We start from the raw sequence: 20739 nt of genomic DNA, 5'->3' as shown, positions 1-20739 counted from the left end.
TGCAACATTTTTAATTAAAAAAAAAAAAAAACTACAAAAATAGTTTTAGCTCAAAATAAAAGTATTCCAGTTTCTAAAAAATGTGATTCTAAGTCCCTACTGTCCATACTCTACCTGTATACTACACTCTATCAGTGTCTTACCTGAGGCAGTACACCAGACTTGTCATTAATCCTCTGCCTAGCTAAGTGAACTAATAAGATTCAATTTCACCATAGGCTGTAAAAGGAGACTCTTCTGCGGCACAGTGTAAGACTTTCATTCTTCTGCTTAGTTTCCCTTTCTCATAAATAGTACAATGTAATGAGCAGAATAAGCTCACAGCCCTGAATATACACTGCAGCCCTGAGGACAGATCTTGAGGAGTGCAGCCGGAGTTTGTAAAGACTTAGTTTGCACCCAGCATATCTACAATCACGCAACAAATACAGAACACACAACTGTTCATTATTTGTGATGGATCTAAAGAGATATCAAATGGTAATTTTCAGGGAACACATTACTTCAGCATTTATATTAAAAAATTTTCATCACATCCCTTCAGCCTAAGTGGCTTCAATGGTTGTTGACCAAACCCTTATTTGATCAAACTGCAAAGAGTTCGCTGGTTCCCATACTTAGTCACCTGGTCCTACTAAAATAATCACGATTTTTCTGTTCATATAGGGGGTGTCTCAAACCATATAAGACAAGATAATAAGATATGTGGTAAAGGGCAATGTAGCCAAAATTGAAAGTTGCTACAAACAGCACTCACACTCTGAAGGACACAGTCTCAACACATGTAATATTGATTTAAAAGGAAGCTGTGTAATACCACATCTCACCTATGGTGGCACTGCAGGGAAATTTAACATCTGTTGCTGGATTAACCAACGGATCAAAGTAAATTCTTACAAGGTCTAGGGAGCTGGAACTTCATTTATGATATTATAGTTAGGGTATACCAAACTAAGGCTCCATGCACACAACCAAGTGTTCTGTCAGCACACTGACCCCAAACACATGACCGTGAAGAAACTCAGAACGGGTCCAACTTATGTCTGTTTGCAGCCTGTGCTCATCATGAGCGTGTATTACGAAATGTATGAGTCTGAAGAGTCAAGGATGGCCCATGGATGTCATTCATGTGCCGTCCATGCAGTGATCTCAGGGACCCCATGTACATGGACAATCCACTTAAAAGGGGTTGTTCTAGCAAATTAACTTATTGTCTATCTATAGGATAGGGGATAAGTTGCAGCTTGCTGAGAGTCTGTCTGCTTGGACCCACATGGGTCACAAGAAAGAGGGTGTTTTGTTCCCCACTATGAATGAAGTGGTGGTTGGAAAGGAATGACCCACTCCCCACCCCCAGTCAAGCACAGGGCTCTGGCTATCTCATACAATGAGAATTCCTACTGAAATGCCTTTTTCACACAAACGCTCATTTCAGATTGGGGAGCAAAAGACCCCTCGATTCTTGTTATCAGTGGTGGACTCAACAGTTGAATCCACACTGATCTATATCTTATTGTCTATCCTGCGCACAGATTGCCCCCTTTATATGGACATTTCTTAATGACATATTACATAAAGAATATGAATTTTATCCACACCAACAATATTTCTGTACATTGGAAACAATACTAAATCGTTAAATAAATTTAAACAATATGTAATAAAAAGTAATCCCACTTAACTAAAAGATACATTTATTTAGAACAACAACCAATAAGTATAGAAAAAAAACCTTCCACCCCCAAAACACAGCGTGTTCCAGATCAAAGAGCTGTTACCTTCCCCGGCCTGTATATTCTGCAGCCCATGTACCCGAGCTTTGATCTATTAATTAAGAGTACTTCACTGGCAGGTGGCATCGATACAACCGCAAGCAAAATTGTTCCAACTTTGTCTTAGCAAATGAAAAGCATTTAACCATCAGCATCACTCGGCCCATTGCTGGCGAGCATTAGGAACTGAATAAAGCGATGGCCGGTCTGCGAGCACAATAAGAATATGCAGGAACATCGCCGCCTGATTAATATTGAGTTATTCTACACAATTTGCCTGGGAAATTGTGCGGGAAGAAAAGGCCTTGAAAGAAAAGAACACTGGAATAACAGGACAGCAAGAAGTACCCTTGTGCGTCTATGAATACTACATATAATATGCAAGAATTATAAATATTTATACGTAAAACGTAGAAAAAAAAAGGCAACTGGCAAACTTTTCATTAATAAAGCATAAATTATATAGGGAGAGGGCTCAAGCTTTAAACACTTGTGCATTGCCGTGTCTTTTGCCATGTTGGCGTATTTTAAAGATTTCAGCTGAACGCTGCCATTTTTTTATTTCACGTTTATTAAAGTCATATTGTGAACCCAACGATCCTTGACTTATCTTTACTGTGGAAATTGTAGTAGAACATATATTATTTAAGTGTATTTTGCAGATTTCTTAAATATAAAGGAAATTGTGTTTTTTTCAGTTCATTGTGCTCTAAGGGAACATTCCCCTTTTCAGCTCTTAAAAGGATTGAATCACTTTATTTTTAATCTGTTTTTATATTCGGATTGTACATTTGTTATCTGTTTTCTTTCCACGATGATGGGGGAACTATCATACTCACGCTGCAGCAAAAGCAAAGATTTGCTTTATAGAAGACACACGGACAAACTAGGCCATACAGAAATGTTACTCCTAAATATATATGTTAAGGTCTATTAATCTAATGCCCTTAAAAAAAAAAACCCTTTACTTAGCTACTTCCTGAAGGTTCTTGTAAGATGCTTCTAAGGAGCTTCTATCTGTTCATGAATGGCTCTGATGTTTGATGTCATCTAAGGTTCTTGTTTGTCCTGAGTTAGGAGAACATATCCAAAATGCATAGACGGAAATTTGCCATTCACTAAATCTGTGGACCTTTTAAGATGCAGCAAATATAGCCAAGTAATGATCATGTTTGGACTCTTCTGCCTTTGGGCATCGATGTCTCTTTTTTGTGGACTGATCCTCTTTTACAAGACAACAGTTTTTCCCCCAGAATTAGATGAGCTCTGCTGCTACTTTCTGAGCTTTGTCTCCAAGTCTCCTCACTGCCAAACCATAGGTTACCTCTATACTATGACTTCAGCACTGGACTCATCCTTGCCATAATCTTCCCTTATAAGAAGCAGCAGATGTTCCTCAGCCATGATTCTGCTCCATCAACGTGAACACAATCCTGCATGATGAGTGCCGTCACTTCCAGCCAATACTTACTTCTTTTAACAACTTCTTAGAGTTTTGGATACTGTTTCTGGACATGGTCAACATTTTTTTGGATAGCTGCCTGGCACAACTCTGTACCGTTTCTCAACACCTTGGCTACAATACATTGGTTGGAAAGTATCTTTCCTTCTAAAACCTTTCACTTTCCTACACACAGATTTCTGTTTATAGCAAAGCAACATATCAGAAATAGTTAGCCACTTAAAGGGATTCTACCATTGAAATTAATTTTTTTGGCGATCACACGTCAGAATAGCCTTTAGAAAGGCTATTCGTCTCTTACCTTTAGATGTGGTCTCCGCTGCTCTGTTCCTTAGAAATACCGGTTTTTACCAGTATTCTCTAGCAGCGATGGGGGCGGGCCCCAGCGCTGAAAATGCGATGGGGCGTCCGCATTGCTGCTCGAAAACACACTTCAGCGATGCCTCTATCTTCGGCTGGATCCTCCCCTTCTTTCGTTGTCTTCCTTTGCGTCACCTTCGACGCCTGCGCAGTTGGCTCTGCCAGTGAGACACCAGCAGAGCCGAGTGCACATTCCGGCCGGCGGCCATTTTTGGGAGGCCGCTCCTGTACTGAACTACAAGAGCACAGGTGTAGATCCTGGGCTCATTACTGACCCATAAAAGGCTGCAGAGCCTAGGAGGAGAGGAAGTGGCTGAATCTGTCCTGAAACACTGAGTACTGTGCTGTTTTGTTTGTTTGTTTTGATCAAAGAGCCGGAAGTTCGTATTGCACGTCAGAGTTGGGAGTCTGGCTTATTGACGCCATAGTCCTGAATAGAACACATTTATCATTTCACGATACGTTGTATTTTCAACTTGTAAATCAAATGTCTGGTAAGTTCTCTATTTTAAGTTTCTCGTTTCTACTTTTAGATGTGATAGATGTGAGAAAGTTGGAAGACGTTCTTTCACAGTTTCTTGTGTTTCATACAAGTTGTTTGTTTCTCTTAAAAATAACATATATGTAACTCAATGAAGAATATAAATGGATTAAGTACTGACCACTTCACTGGGTAGATTCTGAAGGTCATCGAAGGGAGTCTCCAAGGTGTTAGTGTCTACATTTAGAATCACCACATCTTCCAGGCTCATACCTTTCACTTTCTGAAAACAAAACCAAAGAATGAGTTAAAAGACGTATAAACCCCTGCTAAACTAATACAAATGTGCTATAAGTCAGTACAAACAAATGTCAGATGCAAGGCACAAGTAGTCAATACAGTTATGCCCCGTATATATGGGCATCACAAAGAGCTGTCCCCAATTTTGGACTCTGTAGTAGTGTAAGTCATACTACATGTTAAGTATTACTACAATGCCACTGTAGGAAAATGGTGTTGCTAGCCTGGGCATGTAGTCTGTAATCTTCTGTTCTTTCTGAAGTCAACCCTGCAGGGATTACACGATTGCCAGGCCAGCGTCCATTTTGATAAGGGATTATAAACCGTAGAGACACACAGACCCAATAGAAATCAATAGATCCATTTTGAATAGATGTAATACATATAGGCTTTCAATGGTTTGACGTGTGTTATAAATGGCCAATGGGTTGGGGCAAAAAATGAAGACCCAACAAATTCATCCATTATTTTTCACAGTTAAAAGCTGATGCAAAACAGGTGAAACTCGGCCTTCAAAAACATAATGGAGCTGTTAAAAACTGACATATACGTGCATTTTCCATGGCCATTAGGTCTGTAAAACCTTCATGGTTGTTTGAATGATGATAAAAAAAAAAAAAAAAAAAAAAGAATTAAATTAAAAAAGATTAACAGGGAGTGCACCAAAAATAATAAAAACAGAATTTATTGACAAAAAAAAAACAAAAAACTAAATGCATTTCAAAAGTTGGATGGATTTTTTCATCAGGCATCATGTTGTGTGAATAAGACTTAAGCCTACCTATATTTTTCACGGCCGCCTTGCACCTGTTGTCACAGATCCCTCCTATATTTGAGTGTATGGAATGATCCGCGAAAACAGGCAAAAATAGAATATAAGCTATATTTTGACGGTCTGTTACAAAGAACTGTGAAAATATTGGTCATGTGAATAGCCTCCATTCACAGACATTGAATCTAATACAGCCATGTAACGGTCATGAAAAAAATTGCCCATTACGTAACCAATATTCAGTTTCATGTGAATATATTGTTAATTAGGATCAGAATCTCAGAGTTTATGCTTACTGAAAAGTGACAGATTTTCATTAGAGAACTGACTTAAAAAGAGGATCTTTCATGTCCTCTAGCATGTGCCATGTTATGCAATGCTGTAAAGGTGTCAAATGCTCCCCGATGCCAGAGAACCTGGGGCTGTCAGTTATGGTACTGATATCCCTGCACTGTGATAGAGGTTGGCCTCATAGCTCAATGTCATTGCTGGGCGGTGAGGAATGCCCCTAATGGTACTCTTCTATAGACTTATACTGTCAGGGGAGAGTGGATGGCCCTTCTGACCGTGCAGTAATGTGAGTGGACAAAAGTAACGGTACCTATATCTCTGGCACTGGGGCACACACTTGCAAAACTACTTTGCAGCAATATGTAACATGGCACATGTTAGAGAACATGAAAGGTTCTTTTTAATTCTCAACAGTGACAACCTAATTTTATTACATAATAGATACTGTGCTGAATGTAAATCCTTACAGAAAGAAGTTGTTATTTGTATTATGGTAAGTACATATGTGGAGACCACTATTCTGCCGAAACGCAGCCAAAAGTCATGACAAGATGTTGTTCCAAATCAACATGGTTTTTTGAATTCTAAAAGAAAAGTATGGACAACAGATAAAGCTGGGGTGCCCCTTTAACACAGCACAAAAGATAAAGAGATGTTCAGGCACATTAGAAACCACAACATACAATATACTGTACAAAGTGTCCTGTGCCAGATTTATGATTTATGTCTTTTTTGAATTGGTTCCAGATTATAGTCTTGCCGAGAAGTTAATATAAAATGATATAAATATTGTGAGCTAAGACATTTCTTTTTGTTCAAAGTCAAAGAATAATACATTTCATAAGTTATGTTGTGCAAAATTCACAGAATTGTAATTTATAGCCAAGCAAAATGTGCAATTCAGGCCTCATAAAGTGAAAATTATCAAAGAAAGGTGATGGCACGTCTACATTCTTGTATACTTCTTGTGTCATTAAACCAGAAGACAACACTGATCTATAAGGACATGTTCAGATGGATGTGAAGCAGAGTTAGAATTCTTCCACATGTGAAGAATGATGGTTTTCACCCAGCCTGGTGACATAGAAGGTTCTTAACATTCCCTGGATCTTTCCATGAGCTCTGTCCTCCATGATTATCGCAGATTTTGTGTAATCCTGGTATAGAGAAGCTCATCTCGCTATCTATGAAATGGCTGGCCATAAAATTCAAGGTATTTCCCCCTTAAAGGGATTGAATGAAATTAGAAAAAAAGCAGTGTTTTTTGTTTTTGTTTCTTTTTTTCTTACCAGAACTTATTTCTACTCTTGTCGGGGGTAAATATCCACAAAACTGAGCTGCAATATTCTATTCATCCAAAGAAAAACAGTGGCACCATTTCTGAATGAAATCTGCCATATTTTTCTCATGTCACCTGATGCTTGTAGTATTAACATGGAACAGGAGGAAAATCCAAATATAAAACACTGTCTGTGACCACAATTACAAGAAGTAAAACTATATAGTCCATACTTACCCAGATCCTGCAACTCCTGGCACTTGTGCAATTCATTAAGACTACTACGCATGAGCCGGACCTCAAGTGCATGCACAATGAAGCCAAGGTGTACTTCTTCTACTTCAATAAAGAGTTGCAGAGGCACCAAAAGTACAAGAGATGTGTCGTATACGACACCTCCCTAGGTAAGTATACAAGGTTTTTATTTTTAATTGCAGCCATGGACTGAGAGGATAAAGATGCAAGAAAACAATATATAAATTTCCTTTAGGAAATTAATGTCCCAAAAGTCCATTGCAGTAAATGTAAAGAGGACCTCCATCAACTCTTTGTATCCTTCAATTGCTGCGGTTTCACTTATTCAGGCACAGCTGGAATTTTTTTCTCTAGCCTTCACATTTCCTGAGCAATCATTCGTTAGTTCCAGAATAGTCATGCTCTTTATAGTCAGGTGGGTGGTTCCAGACTGTTTGCTTTAGATCAGGACTGCCCACCTGACAGTAGAGAGCCTATTTAGCATATCCGCTGCTCAAACCAACTGCACTGTTTGCTTGGGGAAATAGGGGCCGAACAAAATATCTAACTGCACTGGAATGGGTGGAGTGGTACCTATTTAAGGTCCTCTTTTAAGTAACTTGAAGGTCCTGCAGGACAAAGCTGTAGCCTACCCCCAAGTATCCAAAACATCAGCGCCTTTGTGTTTTACTTACAGGTTCTCTTAATAATTGATATAGTTAGACAGTCCTATATTAGCCCTTACTAGTCTTAAATAAAATGTATTTTAGATAAAGTTCCATAAACTTGTTTTATGTTTTAGTTTTTGTAAATTTTATTGTAAAAATAAATAAACATATCAGTACGATCTAAATAAGGATCGGAATGAAACAATGTAATCCCCTTGCCAAACTTCTCTATTTGGGCACAGGGAGTGGACTTGTATCTCCCTCGCTCAATTCCCTAAAGTTGAGGTTAAAAGGAGCAATGCTTTAATCTTAAGGAAGCAAGAGGTAAGTGATACTCAACTCACTGTCTCATAGGGAAACTCAGAAGAACCTGAAACCAGCGCACAGATTCCAAAAGACCTTCAGGATGTTTCTTAAGGCATCTCAGGTTGCATGTGTTGCCTTAAATATCTAATAATGCACAGAGAAAAGTTTATGAAGGGGCCTCCAAGTGCATGTTAATGCTGCAGATGGAAAACCTCTCCACCTGGTCCGTCACATGCACATACATGAAAGAAAAGGAACCAGAAAACAGACATACCAGTATCGATGCCGAGATAAGAATCCTGCTGTAAGCAATGACTATGACAGATGTAAAATGTTATATCAATCCCAATGTGCTTGTATGATATTTCTCTTCATATGTAATCAATAGACAGACTCGCTGAAAGTGTTTTCCATCATTGCATCAGTCCCATTGAAAGTAATGAAGAAAATATAGGATGACATATAAAGGTGTACGGCTATGGGAAGTAACACAAACTGCAGTCATTGTAATACATAGACAGTGGTCACTCTAACCACAACACCATCAAAATGATGCAATGCTGTATTATTAAGAGTCAAAAAGCACACAAAGTATATTATTTGTGACACCTACTTCTTAAAGGAAGGATTCAACAGGTGCTTAAAGCCTAAAGCACTTAAAGAGTACCTAAACGTGTAGATGACTTTTCAGGATGCCAACTGGATGTGTGACTTGTGTTGGCATTCTTCAGAAATTTGCCCCTGTGCAGGACTCCATCTTTTGTCAGTTATCACTGAGCTGGTTGGTAGAGACTATGATGTGTGCCCAGTGGCGTAACTAGGAATGGCAGGGCCTTGTGGCAAACTTTTGACATTGTGCCCCCTACGACTTACCAACCCCGCCAAAGACCCCAACCAAAGGACCCCCCCAAAGACCCTGACCGACCACCTGCCCCATTTGTAGGCACTATTATGCCCCATAGTGGCCCCTACACACAGTATTACCCAATTTATAGTGGCCCAGTGACATACGGGTTCTCAAACTGCAAAGTTCAAGAAACTTAACCGACCTTGGATGACTGTAATAATCCAAACATAACAAATTCCAAAATGATCTATGTATGATACTTAATATGTGATAATATCATTATGGATTTTCTTTTCTAAGAAGTACCTGTGCCATCTGAAGACTCTGATGATGAGGAGGGCAAGGAAAAATATAGAGCCTTTTGGTAGAACATCTATGGAGCCAGAACATAGTCCGCCTCCGATCCAACTTTCTGCTTCTCTCTCCTTTTCTCTCTCTCGCTTTAATTTCTTTCTTTTTCTCTCATATAACTATCATCTCAATAGAGAGATCTGGTTGCTGACAATTTTGTAACAATAAGGGCTAGTTCACACGTAGTTATTTGGTCCGGATTTTGACGCGGAATGCGGGTCAAAAAAATCGCCTCACATTGAATTCAATGGGAACTGGTCATTTCCTTTTTCCGCGAGTGGTAAAATACCGCGACCTGCCCTATCTTGACGCGGCTTCCGCAGCAGGCACATTTTGGTCCGGATTCTGACGTGGCTTCCCGACGTCAAAATCCGAACCAAATAACTACGTGTGAACTAGCCCTAAACTTTAATTTTGTTTTGGCCTTTACAATTGTTACATTTTGTGTATATTGTAATCCCTGTAGCAACTCCATTATTGTACATGGTCATGGCCTTGAGCGTAAACTGATATAGATACCATCGAAAGGTGAAGTCCCCCATATTGTGGTCATGGAGCCTATTCTCCAGCACATGCCTACAGGAACAGTCACTCACAGGATCTTTTCTGGGTTAGACAGAATGGTGCAGTGACAAGTACAATCCAACACAGAGGATTTATTGTGACAGGTGACTTCAAGAAATCATCACAGAAAACAAGATCAAACTTTATATTTTTAGCAATATTTTGTGATGCTAGACACTTCCCAGGTGACCACTGAGGCCCAATCACAGGCCTCCGTGGTGACCCCCGCTACCTATGTCACCAGGCACAGGCCTGATGCTGTAAAGAAAGTTTTCAAAAATAGAAGTGTTAATGATTTATTTTTGACAATTAATAAAATGAAGTGAATGAATGAAAGAGAAATGTAAATCCCGTCAATATTTGGTGTAACCTTTGCCCTTTGGAGGAGAAGTCCTGGAAGAGATGATATGGCCCCGCACAGCCCTGATCACAACATCATCCAGTCTGTCTGGGATTACGAGAAGAGACAGAAGGACTGGAGGAATCCTACATCCACAGAAGATCTGGGCTTAGTTCTCAAAGATTTTTGGAAAAATCTCCTTGCTGAGTTCCTTCAAAAGCTGTCGGCAAGTGTATGGAGAAGAACTGATAGAAGGCAAAGGTCACACCAAATATTGTTGGGATTTAGATTTGCCTTAATTTTGTTATCTTACAAAAACAAACTATTAACATTTCTATTTTTTAAAAGCATTTTTATATTGCAGCATTTTTCCCACACTTTTATATCTTATTAGGTCAGGGAATTTAGTATATAGCAATACTAAAAAGGAATTAAGTTTTTTCAGCTCACCCCTCTCAATGTCCTTAAGTCCTGTGTCGGTGTGCACGGAAGCTGGTGGACTCATCCGGCTGTAAGATATCCAAATATAGAAAGAAGATCCAGCACTTCCCGACGTCTTAAAAACTTCCAATCTTTATTTTCAATACATTAAAATTGAAACATGGCAACCATCATAGGGTGAAAAAAAATATATGGCTACGCGTTTCGGGACACAGCTGGTCCCTTCCTCATGGCATACTACAATAATATTCAAACTTCCCTTATAAAGACACCCAACCTTAGAAACTCCTCCCATAAGAACAATTAACCCTTAAATATATATACACATTCCTCTTGTAAACATTGCATATAATATATATATTCCATTACAATATCATACACCATACAAGTATATTATAATGATCAGCCGTATTTCAACCATACTAGTGATTGACCATATGTTTTATATCCTTCCACTAAAGTCCTATACACATTATGCGATTCCTATCTCTTCTAGACATACCGTCATAGAATTCATCACTCAGTATTACATTAACTTAAATATCGTTAGTACTCCTCACATAATCACAATCAATCCAAAAATTCCATGAACTGTAAAACCCATTAGAATTTTTAATAAATGTTATTACCTTCATTATCCACATTGATATTCCCTCCGATCATGTGACCTCCCATAATACCTCATTCCGGGATCACCTGACTTCCCAAGTTCCATCGCTTCTACTCACATATACAGCCCAACACCACTAGGTATGTATACCAGAAGTTCTTATAATCACCTGTTATATGGTCACATGACCGGACCAATATATCACATGACCGGACCAATACATCACACATTCCAATTCATCCCATTAGCATGTCAAAGACTTCCATTCAATAATATTTCGTTTATATAACATTATTAATGTAAACCCTTTATATTTTTAAGACCATATAAACCAACCTATTCACGGGTAATTATTTTATTTACCTAATAAATATATGACAAATCCGAACGGACGTTTAGTCCCAGTGGAGATCTAGTACCAAGTGTCAAAATCCAAAAGGCTTCCCTTACTAATAATTTTTTCCTTCTATTACCACCTCGAATTAATTTGGGTATTTGTTCGATAGCATAAAATTTCAGTGTGCTGGTATTTCCATTATGTTCCATTAAAAAGTGTCTAGATAAATTGGATATATTGTCTTCATTTTTTGTACTGTCTGTTATGTGTTCAGAAATACGGGTTTTTATGTTCCTAATTGTACACCCCACATATGAGAGTCTGCAACTGGTACATTCCACCACATACACCACAAATTGACTATTACAATTCAGATGTTTTTTAATCCAATATGTTTTCTTTTGGTCTACACTTTTAAAACTATCAGTTTTTCTAACATATCTGCACATGTTACAGCGTTTCATACCGCAGCAAAAAAATCCCCTTACATTAAGCCAAGTATTAGACGTCATCTCATTCTGAACATACAAACTAGGTGATAGTCTATTACCCATAGAATTCCCCCTTCTGGCTACTACCTGGATCCCCTTATTAATAATCTCATTCGTTACTGGATCTTGTTGTAGAATCGGGAGATTTTTATAAAAAATTCTCTTAATTGCGGAAAACTGATTACTGTATGGAATTGAAAAAATTAATTTTCCCTCACACTCCTTCCTCTCTTTTGTCCGTTTTTCCTGCAAAAGTGATTCACGTGTTTTTCCATTCACAATTTTGACTGCTCTTTGTAAGCTCCATTCGGGGTATTTTCTGCTACGCAGTCTATCCAAAGTCATTTCCAACTGAACCTTATATTCTGCATCAGAGGAACAAGCCCTTCTGGTACGTATCACCTCACCCACTGGGACTGATTTTATTGTATGGCTCGGGTGATGGCTGTCTGCCCTTAAAAGTGTATTACCCATTGTACTCTTTCTGAATAGACTGGTTTCTATTCTACTTGTATCCTTATTGCCTATTAGACATACGTCCAAAAATGAAATTTTATTTGAATCTTGTGAAAAAATAAATTTCAAACCTATAGGATTGGAATTGAAATATGAAGTAAGGTCTGGTACGGACGCCACAGGACCATCCCATATAATGAGAAGGTCATCTATGTAGCGTCCGTACCAGACCACACTGTTAAAGAAAGGGTTAATAGATGTAAAAATAAACAACTCCTCCCACCATGCCAGCGTAAGATTCGCGAGCGATGGTGAGAAGGGCGCCCCCATAGGGGCCCCTTTAACCTGTAAATAAAACTGTCTGTCAAAAAGGAAAAAATTGTGACTTAGTAGATATTCTGTGATTTCTAATATATACTCACACAAAGTGTCCGTGTATTTACTATACCTCTTAAGATGGAACGACAGCGCCTGCAGGGCCACTGAATGAGGTATATTAGAATAAAGAGATTGTATGTCGCTCGTGATCCATGTATAGCTCTCTTTCCATGTCATGTCACTGAAAACATTTAATAACATTTTTGTATCCCGGATATAGCCTGGAATCCGGGCTACTAATGGCTGTAACAACTTGTCCAGCCACGAGCACACATTTTCGTTTATGGAACCCATTCCTGCAACTATTGGACGAAGGGGAGGAAATGCTGAATTTTTATGGGTTTTTGGAAGCCCGTGAAATATTGGTAAAATCGGGAATTGTGGGATTAAATATTTGGATTGTTTTTCTGAAAATATCCCTAACCTTACTCCCTTCAAAATTAATTCCGTTAATACCTCCTGAAAACTGTCTGTAGGATTACTACCAAGCTGTCTATAAGTTGTTTCATCCTTTAGAATACCCAAACATGCTTCTCTGTAATCCAATTTATTCATTAACACAACCTTTCCATCTTTGTCTGATTTTTTAATTACTATGTCTTTATTTTCCTGTAATTTTGTCAATGCTTCATATTCCCTTTTAGACATATTGTTTTTCTTTTTTTGTAAAGAATCCCTTAGGGTCCCGAGGTCCCGCTCCATGGCTTGTTGGAAAAGCACATAGGTAGGAGCTCGGGACACTAAGGGATAAAATGAGGGATTAACCCCCTCTGCTCCCACCCAATGTATAGATTGATCATTGTATGGATCACTGGTCTCCTGAAGTTGTAACAAATTCAACAAGACTGTCTGCTCTTTAAATCCCAAATCTGTAAATATATTTTCATATTCCTTATCCACTACATTAACCTCTTTTATACCACTATCTCCATCTCCAGAAGAAAAAAAGTGTTTTTTTACAGTCAAAAGTCTCACAAATTTATTTATATCTAAAATTGTGTTGAAGAAATTGAAATTTTCACTTGGAACAAAACCCAAACCTCCCGACAATACTCTTAATTCCTCTTCCGATAATGTATATGAGGATAAATTCACCACATTACTGTATTCATTAGGATTTTCAGAGATTTTGGTAATTTTTGAGGACTCAAAACTTTCTAATTGTGTTGAAAGTTCCGGTTTGAGCGGGTGAAATATCTTACTCGTGGTCTTGTGTTTCCTCCCCGCTCTTCGTACTCGTTTTTTGAGTCCCCTTTATTTCTTTCCCATCTTTGTCTTTTTTTATCCCGTGGTGTAGAAATCGCAGATGTATCTGAATACGTATCTTCCCCATATGTAAAACCAGACTGGTCTGAACTTTGTTCTGATGGCGAGAATGATACCTTGCGTTTTGTCCCATTAGGAGCTCTATTGTGTTTCAAAATTGGTTTGAGATACTCCTGTCTCACTGGTCTCCTTAAATAGACCGAATCGTTTGAATAATCATTTGAATCTCTCACAAACTTTTTCTTCTTTCTCTCCATAATGACATTTTCCATATTATCTAATTTCTTTTCAATACTCTTTTTGCATGCATTGAAATTTATGTCTTTTTCAAAATCTTTCAGTTGGTTTTCTATTATAGACAGCTCCCCTTTCAGTTCTGTTAGTTTCTTTTTTTCTTGTTCCACTATTAGTCTCATTAAGTCTAATGAGCACTTGGTTAGAATCTCATTCCAGGTGGTCATGAATGTCTCATCGTAAGTATGTGTTGGAAACTTTCTAAGTCTCAACCCTCTTGGAACCATATCATGTTCCAGATATTTTTCTAACGTGAGACAATCCCATGGGGGCGCCCTTCTCACCATCGCTCGCGAATCTTACGCTGGCATGGTGGGAGGAGTTGTTTATTTTTACATCTATTAACCCTTTCTTTAACAGTGTGGTCTGGTACGGACGCTACATAGATGACCTTCTCATTATATGGGATGGTCCTGTGGCGTCCGTACCAGACCTTACTTCATATTTCAATTCCAATCCTATAGGTTTGAAATTTATTTTTTCACAAGATTCAAATAAAATTTCATTTTTGGACGTATGTCTAATAGGCAATAAGGATACAAGTAGAATAGAAACCAGTCTATTCAGAAAGAGTACAATGGGTAATACACTTTTAAGGGCAGACAGCCATCACCCGAGCCATACAATAAAATCAGTCCCAGTGGGTGAGGTGATACGTACCAGAAGGGCTTGTTCCTCTGATGCAGAATATAAGGTTCAGTTGGAAATGACTTTGGATAGACTGCGTAGCAGAAAATACCCCAAATGGAGCTTACAAAGAGCAGTCAAAATTGTGAATGGAAAAACACGTGAATCACTTTTGCAGGAAAAACGGACAAAAGAGAGGAAGGAGTGTGAGGGAAAATTAATTTTTTCAATTCCATACAGTAATCAGTTTTCCGCAATTAAGAGAATTTTTTATAAAAATCTCCCGATTCTACAACAAGATCCAGTAACGAATGAGATTATTAATAAGGGGATCCAGGTAGTAGCCAGAAGGGGGAATTCTATGGGTAATAGACTATCACCTAGTTTGTATGTTCAGAATGAGATGACGTCTAATACTTGGCTTAATGTAAGGGGATTTTTTTGCTGCGGTATGAAACGCTGTAACATGTGCAGATATGTTAGAAAAACTGATAGTTTTAAAAGTGTAGACCAAAAGAAAACATATTGGATTAAAAAACATCTGAATTGTAATAGTCAATTTGTGGTGTATGTGGTGGAATGTACCAGTTGCAGACTCTCATATGTGGGGTGTACAATTAGGAACATAAAAACCCGTATTTCTGAACACATAACAGACAGTACAAAAAATGAAGACAATATATCCAATTTATCTAGACACTTTTTAATGGAACATAATGGAAATACCAGCACACTGAAATTTTATGCTATCGAACAAATACCCAAATTAATTCGAGGTGGTAATAGAAGGAAAAAATTATTAGTAAGGGAAGCCTTTTGGATTTTGACACTTGGTACTAGATCTCCACTGGGACTAAACGTCCGTTCGGATTTGTCATATATTTATTAGGTAAATAAAATAATTACCCGTGAATAGGTTGGTTTATATGGTCTTAAAAATATAAAGGGTTTACATTAATAATGTTATATAAACGAAATATTATTGAATGGAAGTCTTTGACATGCTAATGGGATGAATTGGAATGTGTGATGTATTGGTCCGGTCATGTGATATATTGGTCCGGTCATGTGACCATATAACAGGTGATTATAAGAACTTCTGGTATACATACCTAGTGGTGTTGGGCTGTATATGTGAGTAGAAGCGATGGAACTTGGGAAGTCAGGTGATCCCGGAATGAGGTATTATGGGAGGTCACATGATCGGAGGGAATATCAATGTGGATAATGAAGGTAATAACATTTATTAAAAATTCTAATGGGTTTTACAGTTCATGGAATTTTTGGATTGATTGTGATTATGTGAGGAGTACTAACGATATTTAAGTTAATGTAATACTGAGTGATGAATTCTATGACGGTATGTCTAGAAGAGATAGGAATCGCATAATGTGTATAGGACTTTCGTGGAAGGATATAAAACATATGGTCAATCACTAGTATGGTTGAAATACGGCTGATCATTATAATATACTTGTATGGTGTATGATATTGTAATGGAATATATATATTATATGCAATGTTTACAAGAGGAATGTGTATATATATTTAAGGGTTAATTGTTCTTATGGGAGGAGTTTCTAAGGTTGGGTGTCTTTATAAGGGAAGTTTGAATATTATTGTAGTATGCCATGAGGAAGGGACCAGCTGTGTCCCGAAACGCGTAGCCATATATTTTTTTTCACCCTATGATGGTTGCCATGTTTCAATTTTAATGTATTGAAAATAAAGATTGGAAGTTTTTAAGACGTCGGGAAGTGCTGGATCTTCTTTCTATATTTGGATATAGCAATACTGGTTATGTGTATTTGTATATGAAATTTTAGTTTTGTTTTTGATATATGTATTTTTTTAAACTATTTATTTGTTAGAGGGATCCTATCATTCACTCTATTTTTTCTAGGCACTATGTCGGAATAGTCTTAAGAAATGCTATTTGTCTCCGACCTTTCGCTGTCTTCTCTGTGCCGCCGTTCACCTACAATCCCGCTTCTTGTCAGTATGCAAATTATCTCTCTCGCCGCACTGGGGGCGGGCCCCAGTGCTCAGACAGCACTGGGGGTGTCCCCAATGCTGCGAGAGAACTCTCTCCAGCACCGCCTCCATCTTCTTCAGCAGCATCATCTTCAGCCTCTTCTTCGGTGGTGGCTTGTAACTTCTAGGCCTCGGCCTTGGGCAAAGCAGACTGCGCATGCCTACAGACCACAAGAAAATGGCCGCTTGCACAGTATTGTAAGATAGGAGACAAATAGCCTTTCTTTGGTACCTAGAAAAAATAGTGTGTGAATGATAGAATCCCTTTAATTCATACAATATAATGCAAATCTCCTGTATGGCATTGTATTGCACTGTACGAAAATGAAAGCTTCCTGTCCACATGGAGATTAAGAACTCACTAAATTGTTCAGGGGAACAGCAAAAATCAAATTATATATGTTATTTAGTATTTTCTACTTGGAGCCAGGTCCTCTTTATTTAAAAATGTTGCTCCTTTGTGATTGAAAACCCTCTTTAAAATTCCTGCCACTTGGTGTCTTCCTTTTGGCCAATTCTAGCCAAAGTTACTAGGGAAGTTCAGTCCATAAACACATTAAAAAGCAAGATGAGGGTCTGGTCTCTACACACAATGGATGCAAAGGAGAGCTGCATGGTTCCTATATGTATTTGCATATCACTGTTGATGAATCTCCTATATTATGCTTACTTGGGCTCACTAGCTGTGTTTACTATTGTACAGTTACTCCTGGCAGAATTACATGTACAGAAGCCAGTAGTATTATAATGGATATAGGAAGCAGCAGACAGCCCCTTGTACACACCACATTACAGCATCAGAGATGGACGTAAAATGTGCTACAGCTATAATGTGATTATTAGCATCAGAAAAACTGACACCATGTATGAAGGCTTATACAGCCAGAGACTGCCAAGCAAGAACTTGAACATAATAAAAGTCTTAATGAAAACTGAGGTTCCCTTTAATGCAATGACAGATCTGGGAACTATCATGACAACCAAATGGAGCTCCCCTATAACATTGTAGATGGCCAGTATACAAATCTTTAGATACTGTGGTTGCAGCCAACAAGTGTGACTAGTACTATTGCTTTTCAGAACTGTTTACTGTATATTTATGTTGGGCCATCATGAAGGGGATTAAATTTAAGGTAACAAAATTATTTTAAAGCCTCCGATTTAATTACATTTCTGAGATACTTCTGGGTCATACATACATCAAACATGAGCACAAGACACATTCAGGCTTAAACCCTTAAACCACGACTTAGATGTGTAAAATCTTTTGCAAAAGAAGGAAACTCTATAGATAAAGTATTATTATCAGTTCGTAGCTGGCTACAAAGTGGGGAAGACTTAATGAAATCCCGTTCAGATTTACAATCTGAAAAAGCGATTGAACAGACAGATGTGGTTAAGTCTGATCTGACCTCTGCCCTCCCAACCCTTTGATCCCAGCACAGCAGGTGGGCTTCTGCTCCCCCCCTGTGAGAATCCTCCACTCTTCCGCCACCCTCCCACCAACCTTCTTCAGTAGTATCCTGCACCATAGACAGGTGACTGGAAGATCCTTATCGCAAGCAGCTGCCGCAAACTGAGTGATACAAAACGCCCCTGAACCAGATTTCCTCCAGAAAAATGTGAAAACAAACAAATTGTCATTACAAGCCATGATGGAAACGATTTCATGCAGGGGATTTATCACACACACTCCCCTCAAAATTTTCCATCAATGGTAATAAAAGAGATACATAGAGAGAAACATAGAGAGATAACAGACCAGGCTTTATCAGCAAACTCCAATTAGCTGAGATAAGCTGCTGCAAGAGCAGTGTAATAGCATATGAACATAAATTCATAACCGTCGTGTAGACATGTCATTTACCAGAATAAAAAGTAGCCTATGTGTTAATGGAGGGTACAAACTATCTATGTGCCAAATTTCATCTAAATTCGTTCAGCTGTTTTTGTGTGATCGAGTAACAAACACACAAAGCCACACATATCCAAACTTTCACATTTATAATATTAGTAGGGTTTATCATCCAGCGTCAGTCATTGTAGTAAATCTGGAGCATTTTTATAGTGTCTGTTAGCATATTTTGTCTATTGTGTACAGTTTTGTGTACCAATGTATAAGGAAGTAGCTGAAATAAAGTGGGTACTAATCTATCTATCTATCTATCTATCTATCTTTTTACACCTAGGCCTTTAGTCATGACATGAAAGCAATGCTTAGACAGTTTGGAACTTGCTGTCGCAAGATTTATTTTTGATGCAAGTTATCACAAGTTATAGGTACTATAATTGTGGAGATGGCTATATTTTTTCTGGATCAACACTGTAGGGGTTTAGACTAGATGGACCAGTGTTTTTATTCAATGTTATCAACTATGTTACTATTATACCCCAAATCTATATGTAGCTCCCATCTAGAGCAGTATATATAGTGAATATCTGGTGACTAGTGACTACCAATCTTTGTATGTACATCTGGATGACTGAGGAAGCATCTGGCTGTGGACAGGTGTCTAGATAACGGAGGAAGCATCTGGCTGTGGGTGGGCTGGGTGGCTATTTGTTCGTATAAGTGCACAACCTTATATATGTTTATTTGCTTTTTTAATGCTTTACCATGAGTTCACCAGGTCTTGTGGTCAAGATACGCTAGACATCTAGGTTGTAGTTGTTTTCAGTGCAATCCCAATAGGCTGCACAGCTCCATACTAAAGCCTCTATACATTGTCACGCAGACTTTGAGTCAGTGTGAATAAGCCCTAATTTTCTCAAATCAAGGGCAATATTAAACAATAATGTTATTTCTGCACCATGTTGCAATAGTATTTGGAAGTTGCATGGTAGTGTTACGCGTGCACTATATCGCATTTTCCCAAGCCAAATTCTTTAGGCTCTTAAGACAATTGAAAATCATTAAACCAATTATATTTTCTGATTTAAGGACATATTGCTGGATATCTGTCCTGGGTTTTAAAGGAGTCTACCACCATGTGTCATAAGCAGTTGAGGAAATCCAGTTTTAGAGGGGTGTACTAGTTACTATTTTAATCCCCGCAGAGGCATAAAATAACACGCTATATACTCACCTCTCTATTTGGGGATTCAGCAGAGCGTTTTTGTTCAGGTTCCAAATCTTTGTTGAAATTCTGTCCACAGTGCGTCAGCCTATCAGTGATGCTCACATGCAGGTCACAGGTCTGTAACACCAGGGACCTTAATGGAGACTCTCTGCTGTATCCCAGGTTGAAATGAGAGGTGAGCAAACACTGTGTTTTATCTTAAGCCTGTGCAGGGGTTAAAAATAGGAACCCCTCTATTCCATATGCGATTTTCTGAGGAGCATTTTTCAGCATATAAGGGGTTTAGAAGTCGTTTAGTTAGTGATAGGAAACTTGATTTGCACCCCATGACTTATTACTATTACATCAGGGGCTGGTGCTGGTTTCCACAAACTGACTTAATAGTATATAAGACGATGAGAGGATGTAAGCTGTAATACTTCACTTCCTACTCTAACAGCTACGAGTGATAAAAACACTGTTTGGGACAATTTATCCACTAGATATCACCATCAATAACAAAAGCGGTACATAACAGATATCTTTATGCTTACCGATGAATTATCATGGAGATGGTGGGCCAACTGAAGACCTCACATCACCATCATAAATAAACCTTTAAGAGACTCTGCCAAGAATACATTGCAATACCGAAGTGTGTACTATGCCCAGTGCACTCCACATAATTCGGAGCATAAAAGCAACAATGACCAAACTGA

At 38.3% G+C, this 20739-nt stretch overlaps 1 protein-coding gene across 4 annotated transcripts in view; it reads right to left on the bottom strand.

Moving 5' to 3' along the window:
* Window positions 1-20739, bottom strand: part of DENND1A (DENN domain containing 1A) — a 553473-nt gene that overhangs the window by 216428 nt on the left and 316306 nt on the right. For all 4 annotated transcript variants that reach the window (XM_075260171.1, XM_075260173.1, XM_075260172.1 and 1 more), the window contains exon 12: window positions 4257-4358. In XM_075260171.1, coding sequence (XP_075116272.1) covers window positions 4257-4358 — 102 coding nt within the window. The remainder of the gene's footprint in view (window positions 1-4256; window positions 4359-20739) is intronic.

The sequence above is a fragment of the Leptodactylus fuscus genome, chromosome 11, assembly GCF_031893055.1.
Source record: "Leptodactylus fuscus isolate aLepFus1 chromosome 11, aLepFus1.hap2, whole genome shotgun sequence".
Lineage (NCBI taxonomy): Eukaryota > Metazoa > Chordata > Amphibia > Anura > Leptodactylidae > Leptodactylus > Leptodactylus fuscus.
The sequence above is the reverse complement of the archived record's forward strand: the minus strand, read 5'-3'. Positions and strand labels throughout refer to the sequence as shown.